Here is a 14,736-nt window from a genome sequence, read left to right on the forward strand (position 1 = left end):
AGAGGAGACTAAAGAAAGATGGGCAATGGGGAGTGAAATTTAAAATGGCCAACCGAGGAGGAGAATAAAGAGAGATGGGTATTGAGGAATGAGATTAAAGATCGCCAACAGAAGATGAGAATAATGACAGATGTCCAACAGAGGAGAAGGAGAATAAAGAAATATGGCCTTCCATTAGGAAGAAAAATGGCCAACATAAGACGAAATAAAAAGATGGCCAAAGGTCGAAAATTGGCCAATATAGTACGAAAAAAATATATGGCTAAGAGAAGATGAAAATAAAGACAGATGGTCAACAGAAGAGGAAAATAAAGAAGATGGCCATCAGGAATGAGAAATAAGATGGCCAACAGATGACGAGAATAAAAAGAAATGGCCATCACAAGATGAATAAAAAGACAGATGGGCAACATAGAAGAAGAAAAAAGAAAGGTGGCCAACAGGGAAGGAGAAGAAAGCTGACCAGCAGAGGATGAGAAGAAAGATGGCTGATGAGGAATTACCATAAAGACAGCTGTTCAAAGCAGAACGAGAAGAAACAAAGATGTTCATAAAATAAGAACATGAAAAAAGAATTGCAAAATAAGGAAAGAATAAATACAGACGTCATGGGAAGATACAACTGACAACGATATCAGCAGAGACAAATAAAGGTAGGAGGCTAATTGGAGAAAGATTTGCACTGGGAGAAGAGAATGAACAAGAATGATCAACATCAAAGACAGTCGAGAAAGATTCTGCGAGAAAAGACAGAGTAATGTTTTTGATGGTACCTTCATAATAATGATAAAGATTACATTAATTATAGCACTTTTGTCTTAAGCATATCACCCAGTCTAAATTTAAACTGATGTTATTACTCCTAATTTATTGTCCTTTTAAAGATGAAAGAAAGACTGTGTTGAACATGCAGTGAATTGAACCTCGGACGTGCAGAAGAGATGCAAATAAATATAAGCACTCTGGGTTATCTTTCTGCTGCTTCCACGGTGGTGGCGGGACTATCTAGAAAAGAACCGGAACCTACGATCGTGCTACCAAGACATTGGGAGAGCAGAAAAATACCAAGGAGAAGAGAAAGGGGTGGAGAAGAAGAGAGGTCCAGGGATGCAGAATGTGGGGAGGCAAAGCATAAAGGATAGACTGAAGTGGATACATACCCGACACTAACCACCTTCGGCCTTTGTAGGCCAGGACCTTCCACGTGGAATTCGCAGTTGTGTAGTTGTTGATTCAGAGGGTTAGTAAAGGTGATTTCTGCAATAATCTGCTTTCCAACTAGAGCTTCACCTGTTACCTGCGAGTGGACACAAACATGTACTTTGAGAGATCTAGGAACACAACAATAGATAAAAAGACAATTGCAGCTGAAAAGCCTGCTTCTAGATGAAGAGGCTTGCATGGTAATCCTTCATAAAATACTCATTATGCTGGAGGCTCCATGATACTAAACTGGGAGAGCATAACCCTACTACAGGGAGATATTTGTATTCAACCAGAATAAGCAAACCTCATTCAATATTGAAGCTATTCTCCAGCGGGAGAAATCAAGCCATATAGACCCTCTTTAGAAGTAAGTCAGAATTAGCGAGCAATAAAACCCAGTTCCTGGTCGGAATAAGGAATCACATGACAAATATGTTTTATCAAACTCCAAGTCCCCACATTCTTCCTTGTTCAGACCTCTTTGATGTGTATGTAGAAGTGAAAGGGTCATAACATGGTCTAAACAGTGCTAGTCAACGTGGTTCCTGGACAGACCCTGCTACTGAATAATCCTATCTAACACGAAATCCGACTCTACACTCGAGGACCTGTACTATAGAGGAAAATAATCTAAGGCCAGAAAACCTTTACTTCTGGAGTCCCCTCTCCCTACTGCTTGACGAACCTTACACTACACTTGAGAAATCCTCCTATTCAAGGACGGAAGATGTGATTTAGCAGCTGAACTGTCTACTAACCTGGGAACCTGAGCTCAAATGCTGACTCTGCCACTTGACTGAAAATCATGTGAATCTGGGTAAATCACATAACCTGTCTATAAATTGTAAATACGTGTACTGCAATTGTAAATATCTTTAATATAATAATTGTGTCATTCAAGGTTTTACATCCCCACGTACACAATCTTGTATCACCTTCCAACACATCGCACAATCTACAGCGGTATACTGCCCCCAAGCTAGATCTGTGCTACCTAAATTCCAATGCAAACATGCATACATACACGCTACACGGGGCCATATTGCTCAATAAGCCTCACTGTACTAGAGAGTGCTGGAGGACTCTCCCATTAAATGGAAGAAACGATATGACTAGATGAACTTCAATCACACTTGGGACACCCTAACGCTTAAGGAACCTCACACTAGAGCAGAAAGCCGCCACTACTGGAGAACTTTCATCTTTCACGACAGCATCGCTACCTTTCCCTGGAAATACTACAAATTGGTGACTCGTGACTACTTGAGCAACAAATCCCAACACTGAAAGCATCGCATTGACTCGAGAGAGGCACTTAGGCTCCATGTTCATTCAGGTTAGTGCTTTTACTCTTACCCACATTGCTCCATCAATGGGACTCCATCATGCCTACGGGGATTCTCCTTGACACTCAGGACATTCAAGCAATACAGTGCCTGCCCAAGAGGATCCCCTTCCCTTGTCTCTCCATTGTCGGCTCTTACCGTGATGGTGAGGTCGGGAGTGCGGATACGGAAGCTGTGCTGCTTGGCAATGGTCTGTCCAGTCTCCTTCACTTGCCCAGAAGCGGTCAGCATCATGGCGCCCTGATCCACCAGCTGGCTTTGGTACTCTGTGTGGCGTAGAAGCATTCCCACGGGCCTGGCTGGAATGAGAGTAGAGGCCTTGTGAGAAGCACGCTTAGGGTCTTCCTATAGAGTTACCCCAAAAGCCCACACTCCCTCATAAGTGACCTGCAGTCCATCTTTGCTTTGAAGTGCCTCCTAAAGGCCTCCGTCGCCTAACGTCTACAGCCCTGTCCAGTTTGACGGTAAATGTACACTCTCCCGTACTCTGTGGCACACTTTTACTCTTGAGCTACCTATACATTCCCAATCTCGTCACCAAAATATGTTGTACATAAAAGATGTCCAGTTCCAGGGTAGATTAGATACGTTGGTTTATTAAGTAAGAGCGTATGAAGAGCCCCACCAGGAGCAGCCTTCCTGCTGCTAGGCCCATCCTCCAACCGACTGCCTCACTCACCCAACATTCCACTGCATCTTCACACACCAACATTCCACACCACAGTCACACTGGCTCAGCAGCAGGTATAACAACTAGCTCTGGAATTACCCCGACAGCCCAAACCTTACATCAAAGTGATCCGTATTTTGGAGTGGACAATACTGACTACCTGGCTTTGCCTCAATCATAACTCATACAGGCCAGCCTTTCGCACTTGAGTGAGCTGCACAGCCCACCCTCATTCTGCTCTTGACTGACCTGCAGAGCCCACCTCCACTTGAGAGTAAAACAAAATGCACGCTCTGATTCTCGGGTGACCTGTACAGCGCATGCTTGCTCTGGAGAAATCAAATGGCGGGTCCTCCTTCTTGAGTAACTCTTAGAGCTCACCCTCATTTGAGTATCCAGTATTGCTCATCCTAACCTTTGAGTAACCTGTAGAGCCCACCCCATATTCTCTTGTTACCTGTAAAGCTCACTATCACTCTTAAGCAACCTGTAGAACCCACCCCGCTTGCGAATAACCTGTTGAGTCCGCCCCACTCTTAGGTAAATCCTAGATCCCACCCTGACTCTCGAGAGACTTCTAGAGCCCATCTCCACTCTTGAGTAGCCAAATGGCAGACTCGCACTCGAGTAATTCTTCAAGCTCACCTCACTCGAGAAACCAGAATGCTCAGTCTAACTCTTGAATAATAATTAGAGTCTCCTCTCAAACTGAAGTAACCTGTAAAGTCTTCTCTGACTCTCAAAAAACCTGTAGAGCCCACACCCACTCTTGAGGAAATCATAAAACCCGCCCTGACTCTCGGGTAACCTGTAGAATCACCACCTGTAGAGCCCACCCTCGCTTTTGAGAAACCTGTAAAGTCCACTCTCATTCTCAAGTAACCTGTAGAGCCAATCGCTCTCAAGTAACTTGTAGAGCTCATCGCTCTCAAGTAACCTGTAGAGCCCATTGCTCTCAAGTAACCTCAAAAGCCCACCCTCACTCTTGAGAAACCCGTAATGCTGACTCTCAAGTAACCTGTGCAGCCCACCATTGCTCTCAAGCAACAGTTACAGCCCATCCTCACTCTCAAGTAACCTGTGGAGCCCACCACTGCTCTCAAGTAACCGTTAGAGCTCATCCTCACTTTCGAACAGCCCATACAGCCGATCAACACACGAGAGTAACCCATAGAGACCACCCTTAATCTTAGTAGCCCATACAGCTCACAGTCACTCTTGAGTAACCCCTAGAGCCCACTCTCACTCTCGAGTAATCTGTTGAGCTCTGTGACTCCTTGAGCCTGTATTTACCCCGCCATTGACATATCATGGCTCTTACCTTCTCCAGGCCTTAGGGTCACGTCTTGCGTCACCTCTTTAAAGGCCGCCCGACACACCCCAGTGTAGTACATGGATGCAACGCGGAGGCACAGCGCCACATTGCGCTGCGAGCTGCTACAGTTCTTCAGGATGACTCGTACGTTCATGTCGTTGCCCATCACCACGCCGTCCTGCGCCTCGATGGTCACCTCTATGTCCTGACCCGCATTCACTTCTGCGCCGGGCGCCTCTCGTCGGTCTCTAGGCTCTGGAGCCCCCGGTTCTGGGGTCTCAACAACAGGAGGTTTGATGCCACTGTACTGGAGGGCTGTCGTCACCGCTCTCCTCTCTTCTGCTGAGCCTGAGCACAGGTCAAAGGGCCAGAGTTAGTATTAAGATACCTATACATGTGATGTGGGTTGCCGTTCCCTCTTTCCTATTTGTGTGGTCATACAAGTGTATTGGGGCTACTCGCTCCTTGGTGCTGATACAAGAATGTCTTGGGGTCCTGTTAACTTTTCTGTGCTCACACAGGTGTGTTATGTCATCAAATTCTCAAAAGTGAGTGAATGAATTAATTCTCGTAGGTGAGCTTGCACAATGTACTTTGTGCTGTGCTTTCATTCAGAGTTCTGGCAGATGGTTATTTTGTGATGTGTTTGTAGGTGGGTTTTGCGGCGACCTACTCTTTGGAGCATTGGTACAAGGAGCATTCCTTCAATTCAGAGCATTTGCCTGGGTATATTTCGGGTTATTTTCCCTTTGAGGCTTTTTTACATGACGTGCTGATACAGTGTGTTTTGGTATGCTGTTCCCTGTCAAATACTCTGTATAGTTTGTTTTGGTGTCTCTTTCCTTTAGGAGGCCGCTGCAAGTGTGGTTTTGAGTAACATTTTGTTGAGGGTATTCATACTGTTGTGTTGTGGGGGTCTCCTTCCCTCCAAAGTCCTTATGCAGTTGAGCTCCAGAGGACTTTTGGGGGAGAAGAGTAGATGTTGGAGGGTAGAGGAGAAAGGTGTGAGAAGACATTAGGGAGAATACAAGGTCATGGATACATTTGAACGTGACTCAAATGTATATAAAAGTAATTATTTGATACTGGGGTAACCTGTAGAATTGGTAGAGAGGAATGGAAGAGTGGGCAAATTGGAGGAGGTTGAGAGGAGTAAGGAGTAGGGATCTGAGAATTTGGAAAGAAATTAGAGTAGGGACAGAGGCCAAGAAGGAGATTGAAAAGTTAAAATCATCAGAACAGATCTTCAGGTATATGTTGTGGTTTTATTTGTTTAGGGTTCTTTCTATACGTGTTTCGGGTCTCCCACACTCCTCATGCTTGGAGTTCTAATACAAGTGTGTGGGGAGGGGGTGGGGTTTCAGAGTTTGGGACATTGGTACAAGTGTGATTGTGGGAGCTTTCCTTTTAAAGGTACTTGTATAGTATTGCTTTCAGGTCTTGTTCCTCTAGAGTGTTGCTGCAGTTGTGCTTTGGGGTTCCAAAACCAGGGAATGCTTGTATAGGTGTGTTAAGTGGGTCTACATGTATGTTTGGGGTTCATTACCTTTGAGTGCTTGTAGCTGGATGCCTTGGAGTCCATTTACTGTTGGGCTGCTCATACAGGAGCATTTGGAGTGTTTTGATCTTGGGGTACTCATGGAGGTATGTGGTCAAGTTCTCTTACCTTCAGGGTGCTTGTACAGGTGTGTGATGTCCTCCCGTGCGTTGGATCCCACAGCCTTGGTACTGATTCGATGTCCCACGGCCCTCTCTTCAACAAACACCTTCTTAAACGTGCCATCTGCCTGCCTTTGGTAATACACCTTGTCACTATTGACCTGTAGGAGAAGTTAGAGATGTAACAACCAAGGCCACAAAGGGACATAGCACAACCATGCAGTGGTCTGAGTGATGGCACCAAAGCCACTCTGTTTCAGAGTGAACCAGAGAGATTGGGGGAAATCCAACAGCATTTGGAGAGATGGTCTCAAAACTCCTTACCCTCCAGGCCCACGGATAATTCAGCAAAAGTAAAAGCCCACACAAAGGCCTAGGACTCTCACTGAACCCACTCCCCTTCGAGAACCAGGGCTAATCAAGGAGACTAAGCATTGCCCCTACTTGGAATGTGTCTCATCAAAGTGTTCAGATGCCATACATCGCTATATATCACACCCCGCCTTAGTGGGACAGACTGCCACTGCCACAGTGTGATATTAAGGTCTTGGAGGACGGACAGAGCCAGGCCAACAGGGTACACCTACTAGGTGAGATAGCAGATCTCTCAGATGTGGGAAAGACAGACACCAACACCTTCCCCCAGAGTGGGGACTCATCAAACACAGACAGAGGCAGAAATGGAGGGAAGCTCTGGTGATCTCACCTCAGCAAAGATAAACGGTGCATCGTACTTCACGTAGACCAAGCCGTTCTTGATGGCCGGGAGGGGGCAGGGTCCGCAGCGGAACATACCTGGAAGAGGAAGGACAGAGGAGAAAAAAGACCCATCAGTATCGGTCTGTGCACTGTGCCATGCTCTCCTAATTGTCTAAAGCTGTCAGACCTCCATCATTCACTGACTGGAGAGAGACTAAACTCTACACAGTTCATAGCAGCCATTTCCCACCAAGAAACTAACGACCGCCTTTTTCTTCACCCCTCACCCATTTCCCTTCTACCCACTTCGCAGAGATGTTCTCCTTTCAAGATCCTCCTTGGATTCAGTGCTCGCTCGGCAACCCAGGTCCCATGCAGAGCCTCACCTACATACAGCCTCCGCAGCAGAAGAGACAGAGTCTATGTTATGACCTGTAAAGGCTACTTTCACATCAGAAGAGCGTCTTCTATTTTCAGGAAGTGTATAGTATATTCACACACCCCGCAGAGCCGTCTATGCAACGAAGAGATACCCATGGAGCGGGCATTTGAACATGAGGCACAGGAGTCTTTCAGATTCCGTGAGGTACACTGATCCCAAATGGCTATCAGAACCATCTGCTGCAGGGCTAGAAATACAAGCAGCCCTGGCAAAAATGCTGAAACCAGCTCCATTCCCTTCATCTCCTTGTGCTGTCTCTCTTTCCATCCATCCATTCACTTTCTCTCTCTTCTCCCTCTCTGATCCCTTTCTCTCGGACATGCGCAGATGGGACGTTAGGATCGCCTTCCCACCCTAGAGCCCAGGTTTGCCGCCTTGGCCGCTGACTGGGTAGGGAATAATGGCTGTCAGTGTTTTGCAGAGTAGAACAGTGGGGGAGGGTCGTGTAGAGCCCAGTAGGGATCGCTTCAGGACCCAGCCTTGGGAGTAATGTCAAATCGGTGAGGTAATCACGCATAGACAGGTAGGCCCGAGCCCGATGCGCTAATGCACTAGAGGGAGTGGGGAAGACGCAGTTGTTAATGTTAGACTGCTGATTGGGTATTTATAGTTCCTGCAGCTGAACTGAAGGTTGAAGTCTGTTGACTCAACTTGCTTCCAAATAATGTCACCCTTCCACAGAGCCAAAATGTGAGTGTTGTCATCACCCCCCAACTTACCGCTGCTTGTCTCCTGCGGCGTGGCATCCACGGCCTGCCACCCACCATACCCCGACGGCAGATCAGGGCGCGCCATCCAGCAGTCATTCCAGACGTGGTAATTCCTGCAGGTAACAAGAGAGAAAGCAACATTATAGGGGGACATTCAGTTGGGAGTGTGTTTACTGTCAGGATTGAGCGCTATCTTCTGGGGTTACTTATTCAATAAAGTCATTTCCCATGCACCTGTCTATGTGCCATACAGTCAGTGACCACATACCACCGCCACTTGGGCCAGTTACTGACTCCCAGATGCCTTGGTGAATGAATGACCAGTCGATGCAATTCTTGCGCGGTGCCTTACCAGACACGTTCAGTGGATCCACACACCCTGTCCATTCAGGCCACCACTGATTCCACGCTCACATCAGTCACGCCTCCCCTTCCCCCTCCCCAGTGTCAGTGCCAGCAGCCCTCAGGCTCACTCACCACACAGAGTCTGTGTTCTTGTCTTCCAGTGGCTGCATGTTTTCGTCAAAGTAGACGTCGAGGCACAGGTTGGCGTCAGTGTCGTGGGCAGAGGCGAAGTTAGTGACACTGCGGGTTGGGATGCCGAAGCACCTGAGGACTGTGGAGGGAGAGACAAACACCGGATGACACCTCAGGAGAAACAGACCATTCTAGTGCTCCACAGCCCCTCTCTCGAATTTGGCGATGCAGTGTGCACAACGAAATTCATTTTATTTATTTATATGTTTATTTACCTGTATTTGGCCGTATTCCGTAGTCTACTAACCCCCGCCCGCCCCTCCTCCACCCCACGTCACCACCCGGCAGCACTCCCACCACCGACCGCTACTGGTCTCAGGACAGGGTCGGACTGGCCTACAGGGCAACCTGGCAGTGCTTAATGGGCTGATCTGACAGGGAGTGTGCGGGACGCTTTTATCGGTTGTTTGTGGGTCGGTTTTATAGTCTGCTAGACCGGTTATTGCTGTTTGTGTCCGGTTTTTAACACACAAATATTGCCTGCAGAAAGCAAAAACGCACGTTTTGTTACGATCTGCAAATGTGGCCACTTTTTAGCTGTCTGATGCGGTAACTTTTATTTTGGTGCTCGGGCCTGTTTTCTGCCCCAGTATCCTCCCTCCCGAGGGTGGCAGAGCCCCCCGATAATCTCCCGAGTCCACCTGCAGGCTGTGCTGGTTCGAGCCACGCCTTCTGCTGGACGGGAGATCTCTCCCTGCTGCAACGGGCCCCTCGAACCAGGGGTTGGAATCAGTACTCAGGGAGGCCCTGGGTGATGAATTCATGGGCCCTTTGGGTGACCGCCTGCAAGTAAGCTCCTTCGAAGCTGCCCTTTAAAGTGCTGGACAGTCTTGTTGAGAACACTGATGGATAAATGTTACTTTGTGACCTTTCGACTGTGTTTTAGGTGCTAGACCAGGTGTTTTGCAGAAGAGGCCAAAAGCCTATCAATAGAGGAGCTTGGCCACCCTTTTTCCTGTGAAACCCACCTCAGGAGACCAAAGAAGGGGTGAGGTGAGTTGAGTAGAACTCCACCTTTCAACATTGAAATCAAACTTTGAGATGGTGGGTGGATTGGTCCTGTCTCCCATGTGCATTATTGCGAATGATTATTATACGGAATTCTGAACACTGCAATATATATGACATAGATGTTTTTATTTCAGGTATCTATCATAGCCTTAAGACGTGAAATGGTCTTGTGCTATGCAATGTGGAAAACGACAAAAAAACTAAAACTCTGCTTAGATTGTTTTTGTGTGCTTGTTTTGTATTTGCTACAAGTTATCTCTTTTCGGAGTATGTTAAAGAAAATATGGAATTTTAGTGACTTTTATACCCTCCACCTAAATTCATAGATTAAGCTTTCAAGGGGTGGTGGAGGGGGTTGGGGAGGGAGGGGGGAACTTACCCAAATATGGCGAGAGGTCGACATGGGTGGAGCTATCAATAGTGCAGCAAGTGCAGCCGCGGTCTGTGCAGGTAACAGCGGTGGGGCCGTATAAGGGGGAATTCCAAGGGACAATGCAGAGGGAAAATTAAATAAATAATTCATTTTCCCTCTGCATCGTCCCTCGGAATCCCCCTTTATTCAGCCTCACTGCCCCACCGCTGTTACCTGCTCGGACCGCAGCTGAAGTGCAGTGGCATCAGGGTCAAGGTGTTTGAGTGGGCCTCGGCGACCCAATTTCACTGCCCAGCATGGTGCTCAGGACCCAGTTTCCTTGCTGGCATTGTGGCCCATGGCACCCTTGCTACAACACTAGTATACGCTCTAAGATGAGACCTCGCTCTTACAGCAGGCCGTAAAATGGCTTACCTGTGGTGGTGACTCCAGAGAATACCCAGCACTGGCCGTATTTCACCGGGCTCCCCGTCTGGTGGTACTTCAGCAAGATGTCCACGCTGCCCACCCAGGCCGTGGGGTTAGTTCCTGCCGAATAATCTCCGGACCAGTCACCGGCCACCACGCCGTTATCGTCCATTGAGTTCACCTGAAAAGAGCACAGAGGTGAAGAGTCGTAAGGATATGGTAATAATAGCTTCTTTTTATATAGGCTTATTTTCACACACTATAAATAACATGTTTTACTATCATCTAAATGAATGGTATAGGCCTCAGAAGAACAGAACCTATTAATCTCTGCACAACCAAGGACCAGCATACATCAACCAACGCCTGAACTTCCACCAACCCTCCAGACACCTGGGCTCCGCCTGCGTCTCCTTCGCACCCCCGCATCCGCAGAAGCAACAGTGAGGGATGCTCCTTTTCCTACCTCAGGGCTAACTCATGGAATGAATTCCCCCTGGCCCCTGCACCTCCGGACCGCCAACTCTCTCTTACCACTCCACAAGTCACTCAAGACCCAGCTATTCAACTAGTCCCACCTGAAGCAGCTAGACACCCAGCGCCTGGACACCCTCACGGGTGATAAGCTGTGCTTTATGAATCCAGCCTAATTGTTTGATTGAAGCCAGAATCGGTAGCCATTCAGATGGGTGACCCGCAGATTCCCGCATCTCAGCGGTGAGATTAATGGGGCGAACCTGCGAAAGCGGACTACTAACAATTTTTGCAAGGACCGCCCTTCTTCTACCCGAGCATTTTCCTCTTCTTAAATGAATCCATAACTTTGATGGGCAAACAGGCTTTCCAACATTGTGTTAAACACGGCTGTTTTTGAACAAAGATACAATGACGTGTGTATTTGAACTGTTCCCCACCACCCCGTGCTTGGGGTTAGGAGCTTTTCGGCAAAGGTTGAAGAAAGTGGGCTTACGTTTATTATCTGTATTTTATTTCCAGTTTAACTTCATTGTGTGTGGTACTTTCTAGTGTATATTCTTCACTGAATATTCAAGTATATTTTAAATAACTCGGAATAACCAACATTTCAGTGTGCAAGAGCCCTCCTAGCTGAGCGGCGGCGTAGTTTGCGTGTCTTGAACCCTATTGTAAGAACTCCCCCCACCCCCCCTCGCTATTTGAACTGCGAAATATAGCAATATTAAAGGTTCTGCGACCCCTCAGGCCTCTGGTCCCTGGTGCCACTGCAACTGCTGCACCCCTGGAAACCACGCCCCTAGTCTCAGATTTTGTTTTATGTGAACTCTTTTTCACCTCTTCGCACTGGCTTTGTGGCGGTTAAGCAGGATGGGCCTACATTTGCTTATCTTTTGACGTGCCCGCATTAATCATAAACCACGCTGTAAAAACACGTCTAACTCATCTGGGCGTGCCCGGCCGCAGAAGAGGAAGGAAGGGCCCTCCCGCTGAGCAGAAGCAGCTCAGTCGGTGTCAGAGGAAGGTGGAGATAAAAAGAGGCCAAAGAGTGGTGGGGGCGGGGGAGGTTTCCCATGCAGGGAGTGTAGGCTGCTCCCTCCTGTCAAGCCCCGGCCCGGAATGCCTGGCACAGGGCACTCTGGCCTAAAAGGGATGGGGAGCTGCGCTCCCTGCAGAGACGGGCACCGCGCCTCCCGACTCCTCTGAGGCCTGACTCTTACGTCATCTTCTGCAGCCCGTTTGTCGCAGCTGTGTCCACCTTCCCAGAGGGACAAGGCCACGGCAGCTCCAGCGAGGGGGCCCCGACATTGGCGGCGGCGTAGAGCCCGTACGGTGTTCATTAATGCTAAAGAGACCCAAAGTCTGACTGCTGCCAAGACAAGCAACCACCTCAAACTGAGCGTCTTAGAGCAAGCAGCAGGCCTGAACTCCAGCGTCCTTAAAACTGAGGGTCCCAGAAGCGAGCAGCAGGCCTGAACTCCAGAGTCCTTAAAATTGAGGGTCCCAGAAGCGAGCAGCAGGCCTGAACTCCAGGGTCCCAGAAGCGAGAAGCAGGCATGAACTCCAGTGTCATTAAAACTGAGGGTCCCAGAAGCGAGCAGCAGGCCTGAACTCCAGGGTCCCAGAAGCAGGCAGCAGGCCTGAACTCCAGGGTCCCAGAAGCGAGCAGCAGGCCTGAACTCCAGAGTCCTTAAAACTGAGGGTCCCAGAAGCGAGCAGCAGGCCTGAACTCCAGAGTCCTTAAAACTGAGGGTCCCAGAAGCGAGCAGCAGGCCTGAACTCCAGAGTCCTTAAAACTGAGGGTCCCAGAAGCGAGCAGCAGGCCTGAACTCCAGCGTCCTTAAAACTGAGGGTCCCAGAAGCGAGCAGCAGGCCTGAACTCCAGAGTCCTTAAAACTGAGGGTCCCAGAAGTGAGCATCAGGCCTGAACTCCAGGGTCCTTAAAACTGAGGGTCCCAGAAGCGAGCAGCAGGCCTGAACTCCAGGGTCCCAGAAGCGAGCAGCAGGCCTGAACTCCAGAGTCCTTAAAACTGAGGGTCCCAGAAGCAAGCAGCAGGCCTGAACTCCAGTGTCCTTAAACTGAGCGTCTTCGAGCAAGCAGCAGGCCTGAACTCCAGTATCATTAAAACTGAGGATCCCAGAAGCGAGCAGCAGGTCTGAACTCCAGAGTCCTTAAAACTGAGGGTCCCAGAAGCAAGCAGCAGGACTGAACTCCAGTGTCCTTAAACTGAGCGTCTTCAAGCAAGCAGGAGGACTGAACTCCAGTGTCCTTAAACTGAGCGTCTTCGAGCAAGCAGCAGGACTGAACTCCAGTGTCCCAGAAGCGAGCAGCAGGCCTGAACTCCAGTGTCATTAAAACTGAGGGTCCCAGAAGCAAGCAGCAGTACTGAACTCCAGTGTCCTTAAACTGAGCGTCTAAGAGCAAGGAGCAGGACTGAATTCCAGTGTCCCAGAAGCGAGCAGCAGGCCTGAACTCCAGTGTCCGAGAAGCGAGCAGCAGGCCTTAACTCCAGTGTCATTAAAACTGAGGATCCCAGAAGCAAGCAGCAGGACTGAACTCCAGTGTCCTTAAACTGAGCGTCTCAGAGCAAGCAGCAGGACTGAACTCCAGTGTCCTTAAACTGAGCGTCTTAGAGCAAGCAGCAGGCCTGAACTCCAGTGTCATTAAAACTGAGGGCCCCAGAAGCAAGCAGCAAGCCTGAACTCCAGTGTCCTTAAACTGAGCGTCTTAGAGCAAGCAGCAGGACTGAACTCCGGTGTCCTTAAACTGAGCGTCTTAGAGCAAGCAGCAGGACTGAACTCCGGTGTCCTTAAACTGAGCGTCTTAGAGCAAGCAGCAGGACTGAACTCCAGTGTCCTTAAACTGAGCGTCTTAGAGCAAGCAGCAGGACTGAACTCCAGTGTCCTTAAACTGAGCGTCTTAGAGCAAGCAGCAGGACTGAACTCCAGTGTCCTTAAACTGAGCGTCTTAGAGCAAGCAGCAGGCCTGAACTCCAGTGTCATTAAAACTGAGGGCCCCAGAAGCAAGCAGCAGGCCTGAACTCCAGTGTCATTAAAACTGAGGGCCCCAGAAGAAAGCAGCAGCCCTGAACTCCACGAAAGAAGGAAAAATACATACAACATAAGAAAGACGTGCAGCATTCATGCACGTTACGAAAGACGTGAAAATGCAGCCACCTCACGAAAGAAGGAATAACACATACACCTTAAGAATGACGTGAGCTTTAATGCACGTTACGAAAGACGTGAAAACGCAGCCACCTCATGAAAGAAGGAATAACACACACACCTCAAGAAAGACGTGCAGCATTCATGCACTTTATAAAAGACGTGAAAACAAAGCCACCTCACGAAAGATACTATTAACACATACATCTCACAAAAGGCATCCAAAATCCATGCATCTTACAAAAGACGAGAAAACAAAGCAACCTCACAAAAGGCGCCTTATGGAGGACATGCAAAACACAGCCACCTCACGAAAGAACGGCATAACACATCACGCTCACAAAAGTCATGCATAATACATTTATCTCACGAAATAAGTGCAAAACGTAGCTACCACATAAAGAGGTTGAAAACGTATTACACCTTACGAAAGACATGTAAAACAGCCACCCCACAAAACATGCAAAACACGCACCTTTACCAAAGGCAAGCAAACACATGCACCTTGACCAAAGACAAGCAAACACTTGCACCTTGACCAAAGACAAGCAAACAAAGACAAGCAAACATGTGCAGCTTTACCGAAGACAAGCAAACACATGCACCTTTACCGAAGACAAGCAAACACATGCACCTTTAGCAAAGATCATCAAACACGTGCACCTTTACCAAAGACCAGCAAACACATGCACCTTCACTAAAAACACGCAAACACATG

At 48.3% G+C, this 14,736-nt stretch overlaps 1 protein-coding gene across 2 annotated transcripts in view; it reads right to left on the reverse strand.

The window, feature by feature from the left end:
- TGM1 (transglutaminase 1) overlaps nt 1-14,736 on the reverse strand; it is a 52,527-nt gene that overhangs the window by 1,150 nt on the left and 36,641 nt on the right. For both annotated transcript variants that reach the window (XM_078644943.1, XM_078644944.1), the window contains 8 exons: nt 10,383-10,557; nt 8,525-8,663; nt 8,057-8,160; nt 6,903-6,991; nt 6,204-6,357; nt 4,544-4,885; nt 2,691-2,851; nt 1,161-1,297 (listed from right to left, as the gene is read on the reverse strand). In XM_078644943.1, the coding sequence (XP_078501069.1) occupies nt 1,161-1,297; nt 2,691-2,851; nt 4,544-4,885; nt 6,204-6,357; nt 6,903-6,991; nt 8,057-8,160; nt 8,525-8,663; nt 10,383-10,557 (1,301 nt within the window). The remainder of the gene's footprint in view (nt 1-1,160; nt 1,298-2,690; nt 2,852-4,543; nt 4,886-6,203; nt 6,358-6,902; nt 6,992-8,056; nt 8,161-8,524; nt 8,664-10,382; nt 10,558-14,736) is intronic.

This window comes from Lissotriton helveticus, chromosome 5_1 (assembly GCF_964261635.1).
Source record: "Lissotriton helveticus chromosome 5_1, aLisHel1.1, whole genome shotgun sequence".
In the NCBI taxonomy this organism is placed as follows: domain Eukaryota; kingdom Metazoa; phylum Chordata; class Amphibia; order Caudata; family Salamandridae; genus Lissotriton; species Lissotriton helveticus.